Raw genomic sequence first — 6,488 nt, forward strand, 5'->3', positions numbered from 1 at the left:
GACCCTTGAGGAACCCCGAAATCTAGTACTTTGTCATGTGAGGTGGCAGATCCGATGGCAACACACTGTCGTCGTTCACTCAGGTATGACTGTATCCAGCATAGTGCGGTATCAGTCACTCCATAAGAGTATTCCAGACGTTTATAAAGTATGCCATGGTCGATGACGTCAAATGCAGCTGACAAGTCCAGCATGACAAGCACCGCTCTGCACTTGTTATCCAATGCAGAAGCTATTTCATTATGTACACGTAGGAGGGCCGTCTAAGGAGAGTGTCCCATGCGGTAGGCCGATTGCATGTTGTCATGGAGACTGATTGCATGGAGATGAGCCTCTAAACGCCGGGACACAACCTTCTCCAAGATCTTAGACAGAAAAGGCAGATTTGAAACTGGGCAGTAGTTTTTCAACTCCTCCTTGTCCATTCCAGGCTTCTTTATCAATGGTCTGACATGTGCCTTCTTGAAACATAATGGAACCTTTGACTCAGTCAATATTCATGATTGTGGTAATCAAAGGAAGCAGTGCTTCAAGACATTGCTTTAATAGGTCTGTAGGCAGTGGATCAAGCTCACTGGACTTCGATTGCGAGGTCATGATAATGTTGCGCAACTCGTCCTGGGTTGTTGGTGAGAGCTTTGTCAATGGTTCCCCATCAAATGCATTTGCACTGCATAGTGCCTAGATAATTCTACTGGTCCCATTGTAACATATTTTCCAATGAACTACAACGGGGATTAGGTCAGTGTAGTGATGCACTGACCTAATTACCGCCAAGTGGCGATGTTCCGCTGTGTAGTGTCTTAAAATGTTATTGTATGACAGTTAAATCGCTAAATGACCACAACATATATTAAAATGGTCACATGTTAGTATACAAATTGGTAATTGACATATATGCATTTAAATAAAAAAAAAATCAATTATTAAATTGATGGTTTACTGTGGAACTTTCTTGTTTATTGTTTTTGTCGGCCTGGTTGCCTTTGACAACGACTGTGGAATGCGAAACTACCCGGCTGTTCCGAACAATTTACCGCTGACCCAGTCGGTGTGTATAAAACAGCAATTAACAATACTCGCAACATTGCACAACTAATATTGTTGGTTTGGAATTTAAAAGGATTGGTTGTCATATTTTTGACGTTTATTGGCGTGTAAACTACATCGGGCTTGCGATATATTTAACATGGTGCGCTAATGCGCACCATTCAATATATCGCAAGCCCGATGTAGTTTACACGCCAATAAACGTCAAAAATATGACAACCAATCCTTAAATGACAGATGACAGCTCGATCGAGGGGAAATGATTTCTTACCTCAATTGTTACGATTCCAGCTTCTTGTTCCAAACTTGTAGTGAAAATAGGAGAAAATCTCGACTCTACTACATCATCATGACAGAGATGTCAATGTCAGCAGAGGTGTTGACTTCGGTAATATTTTTCCTGATTGAGCTGATTTTATTCAGAAAGTAATCTCTGAACTTGCTTGCTAAGTCTATTTCAGAATTACAGCTTTGTAGGATAATTTCACCTTTCTGTCCCATTAGGTTTTTGGTGAGTCTAAAAAGTTGTCTTTTATCCTTGCCATATCCTTCGATTTTTTTTTCCGAATAATAAGCCTTCTTTGACTGAAAGAGCAGTGAACCAACTAGCCGACATTGCTCTCAATAAATCAGTTGGTGAACGGTTAATTTGGTCCGTCGCCACTGTCTCTCTGCTTGTCTACATTTCTGTTTTTCCACGCGGAGATTTTCATTATACCACGGGGCATTTGGTCTCACAGTTATCACCTTAGTTTGCAGAGGTGCGTGTTTCTCTATGAGGGCTTCTATACCAAATGTGTATGCTTCAACAAGATCATCAACCTTGCAGTAGATTGAAGGGCGGAACAAGACTGAATGTCATTGTTGAAATCTGGTATTGAAATGAGTGATTCCAAACCCACGGTCCATATACGTGTATATATATTATATGTATCACACATACACGCATGCATATATGGATTGAGTATTTGTGCCAAGTCCCTGTGCTATCATGCATGTACACCATGATTGCAAACATCAAAACCTGTATATGAACATACAAGTATGTATTTATTATCAACATTTGTTTAGTTTATATTTTGAGACATCCCCCAAACGTCGAAGTCCGTGTCGGTGTCGGTGGTCCGTGTCAGGCAAAAAGGGAGATGTCTATTAATAATTTAGCCTGTATTTAGCTTTCTTGTTATAAAGTTTGTTTTACCATGTAGGTCAATAATGGGTGATGTGCTTTGAGACTGAGCAGCATTAAATGTATTATGATCGATACAGGGCCATTGGGCTTCTTTGTATACTAGGATATTTGAGCATTGGTAATGAAGTTCTTAGTTCAGTAGATTTCTCTTAATATCACTTCCCATTTGTCAGAGAAAAACATGATATTAACAGAAACATGACATAACAGAATACATATTTTCTGACGTTTTTCAGCCCTCAAAACCGGAAGTGAACTTAGTCAAATGCCTAAGTGATGTGGCTCTACGAAGAAGATTGATATTTTGTAACTAACCTTGTTCTTAACTCTAGTTGAAATATAAGGGTAGGAGTCAATCGCAACAAGCTCAGGATAAGTTGAATCTTATTTATTGGGTATGTCTACCGGTTTCGCCCGAACAGTATTTATTGGGTATGTCTACCGGTTTCGCCCGAACAGCCCATTGACTCCTACACTTATTTTCCTATTCTTCAATCGCCCTGCATACTGGTTGGTATCCAGGCTAGGGATAACGGAACCTACCGAACCTAAACTACAATAACGGCGTTGGCTCTACTCCTGGATCGATAGTTGAAATATAGATATAAGTAAATAAGTATAGAAATAAATACATTTTTAGTATTTCATTTCAGTATGCAGTTACATTTCATATAGTTAGTAGCAAAATGATGATCAGTACTATCGTAATTATGATTGTTTACTGCAGTAGTGATGAAGGCATACAAGTGTTTGGCTGGTATTCTGCATCAAATTCATTGTAAACATGAGACTTGGTAAATATTTACCTTTATCTTGATATATATACTGTTCTTTCGCTAGTAACATCTTTTCATAGGTTAATTTCTTTAGATATTCGCTGCAAGTGTGTAATCGAAGATAGTACACATGTTATAATTAGTTGAAAGAATACATCACACTTGGCATTAAAGAAAAGTTTACAGATGTTAGACTGTCCTAGCTCCCCCAACCACAGGTGAATATCGATCATGTTAACAAGTATGTAAGTCAACCTATTGTTTAACAGTCAACCAGGTGTAACCTATTGTTTGACAGTCAGCCAGGTGTAAAAAATACCCAGTTAGGCCGAGGCATTTATCATGAATCATTACCACCATTTACCTGTAATTTTTTTGTGACTGTGGCCAAAATAAAGTGATATTAAGAGAAATCGACATAAAATCAGGTGATAATAAAAGAATTGAATTGCATACATTATATAGCAGGAAAAACGGTGCATAAAAAAAAACCCATGATAATAACCGAAAAGTGACATTAAGCAACATGATATTAGGTGAAATGTACTGTATTGTGTTATATCAAATATCATTATAGGGGATGATGAAAAAAGTTTGCGAGGTGACGGAGTGCAAAACCTTCCAATTACATATCTTCAGAAACAAACAGGTGAATATAACCTTTGTCATTCAATAATCTTACCCTTAAACAGGGGCCGGCAAAAGCACTCGTCCGCTCATTCTGACGAGTAGTTTTTGCCGGCGGACGAGTGATTTTTTACAGTAACTAGTCCGTTGGACGGGTAAATTTTGAAGGAAATTTCAGTTTTAGTAACTTTACTTATCGTTTTTTTCTGTGTGATAATAAATGCCAAGCCCCTTCGAAGCATTTTCATTATTTGCTTTCACTTTTGACAAGATAGGTGAATACCGAGTCTAACTCTAATTTACACTTGTAAAGACTCGCCGATGCAATGCCTGGCTCCTAAGAAGCAAGCGTTTAATTGATAACGTTACAAACTGATGCATAACGTCCAAGTGTTCCGATGATACTGTACTTGTTATAATGGATAAAAAACGAGGCTATCCAAATGATTCAGAAGATGGCTCTGACGACTGAATGTCATTGTGTTGAAATGACTTAATTATTTGTGTTTATGCGTTACTTAAGACTAATTAATTTGTGTTGAAGTGTTCACATGTTATTATGGACTATTAAAACAAACAAATATTAACAGGTTTTGTGACTTTTAATTGTATGCCATTCATTACCACACAATAATACATGTTAATTGTTTATATAATAGATACAATTCATTAACATATTATTTAAACAACATTTTAGTATAAAATTTTCGGACAAGTGAATTTCCATCCGGACGAGTACTTTTTACCAGTCCACTTGCCGGACGGACGAGTGCTTTTAAAAGTTTTTCCCGGCCCCTGCCTTAAATGATGAGAATCAAAAGTTTACTCTAGGGGGCTGACCCTTCTGGGGGCTGAGGAGCAGGTCCATGTAAGTGGATACAGGAGTCCCTCATCAATTTTTCTATAAACATCTTCTTCTGAAGAGATTTAGTCATGTTTTTTAGCTGGTAGCTTCCTTATTTAGATAGAGCCCAACAAAGGTTTCGAGTAAAAATTACCTTGGCGTACTTTCAAGGTCACAGAGGTCAAATATGTCAAAAATTTCAAACAACTTCATCTGAAGAACCAAAAGGTCTAGAATCATGTCATTACACTGGTAATTTCTTTGGATGGAGCAGAAACAAAGTTGTGAATACATAATAACCTTGACCTGTATTCAAGGTCACATGGGTCAAATGTGTCAAAAACTTCCAACGACTTCTTCTGAAGAACCAAACAACCTAGAATCGAACTATAAGGCTGGTAGCTTCCTTTGACAGAGCCTAACAAAATTTTGAACAAAAATAACCTGGGCCTTCTTCCTAGGTCACAGAGGTCATATATGTGAAAACGACTTCTTTTGAAGAACCAATTGGCTAAGATTCATGATATTTGGCTGGTAGCTTCCTTAAATGCAGCTGCCCATTAAATCTTCAGATCAAAAATGACCTTGGCCTACTTTCAAGGTCACGGACGTCAAATATATCAAAAACTTCGCACAGCTTCTCCTGAAGAACCTAAAGGTTAAAATCATGATACCTGGAAGGTAGCTTTCCAGGTTGGGGCCTTACAAAGTTTGCTAATTATTGTGACCAACGTTTAAGGTCACAGAGTTTAGAAAAGTCAAAATCTTCAAAAAACTTCTCCTGAGGTACCAAAGGCCTAGAATCATAAAATGTTGCTGGTTCCTTCCTTGGATAGACTCCGACAAAGTTTAACAGCAAAAACTTCCTCGGCCTACTTCCAAGGTCACAGTTGTCAATCATGTCAAACACTTCAAACAACTTATTCTGAAGGACCCATATGATTAAATGTTAAACGGACATCAGACTAGCATTTTATGTAAAATAAAAAAAGTAAAAGATTTTGTATTGGACAGTCATTGTGTGACAACTATTAGTGATCTCATCAGAACTTTTTATCGGAAATATTTGAGTAACTTCTCCTGCATTGCATTGAGTACAGAAGTCTCCATAATTGGAGAGGTGCATTGCATTACGTTTCACTCATTACGGTCCTTTGGGCCTCTTGTTGTTGATATTTATACAAGAATTCATGTGTCAAATTCATCCAAACTATTTGATTTTCAGTTGATCGTATTATTGCAACCCCTGAGGTTAAAAAGATGATGAGAGAGATGGTTGAGACAAGGATGTACGGATTAACTGATGATGTTGAAGCAGTCATCAGAGAGTACCTCCAGAAAAATAGTAAGTAATATGAATATGAAGTTTGTAAAACAGAATCAAGCAAAGCAAATTCAATCAGTTATTGACATTAAAATCTTTAAGGCCCTTTATATTTAATGCTTTCAGACTTCAACCATCAACATTTATTGTGAGGGATGGCACTGGAGTATCACCCCACCCTTGAAGACTAATTCCCTGGGTCATAACTTTGAAACTGCTGCGATCCCAACCCCAGAACCATACATACCATTGCTGAGCATTAACATTTGTATGGAATCATGCTACCAGAATTATTGATCTAAAGGTCTGCTCCCGCCCGAAGGGACTTAGTCCCTGGGTCATGACATGGAATCATTTGAGATCCTCACCCTTTAACGACTTATACAATTGTTGAGAATGAAGATTTTGATACACATATGCGACCAGGATTGGCCTCAGAAAGTATAAATTCAAGGCAAAAGCTCTAAATTCCAATTTTAGGCCCAATACCTCTGGTTCTTGAGGAGTAACAATCTCCATTTTGCTCAAGAGTATTCCAGACAAAATAAGGTTAAATTTTTCCCACCTATCCAAATGGAGTAGTATCTGAAATATGTAACTGTATTTCCACTATATGATCCCACCTCTTTGCCCAAAAGATTTCTCTTTCCCCCCCCCCCCCCCCCCCCCCCCCCC

At 38.1% G+C, this 6,488-nt stretch overlaps 1 protein-coding gene across 1 annotated transcript in view; it reads left to right on the forward strand.

The window, feature by feature from the left end:
• LOC110453304 (histone-lysine N-methyltransferase, H3 lysine-79 specific-like) overlaps window positions 1-6,488 on the forward strand; it is a 12,926-nt gene that overhangs the window by 5,406 nt on the left and 1,032 nt on the right. Inside the window, exons 2-3 of the mRNA XM_021502195.1 lie at window positions 3,596-3,667; window positions 5,715-5,834. Of these exons, the coding sequence (XP_021357870.1) occupies window positions 3,596-3,667; window positions 5,715-5,834 (192 nt within the window). The remainder of the gene's footprint in view (window positions 1-3,595; window positions 3,668-5,714; window positions 5,835-6,488) is intronic.

The sequence above is a fragment of the Mizuhopecten yessoensis genome, unplaced genomic scaffold (genome assembly GCF_002113885.1).
Source record: "Mizuhopecten yessoensis strain PY_sf001 unplaced genomic scaffold, ASM211388v2 scaffold7269, whole genome shotgun sequence".
In the NCBI taxonomy this organism is placed as follows: Eukaryota; Metazoa; Mollusca; class Bivalvia; order Pectinida; family Pectinidae; genus Mizuhopecten; species Mizuhopecten yessoensis.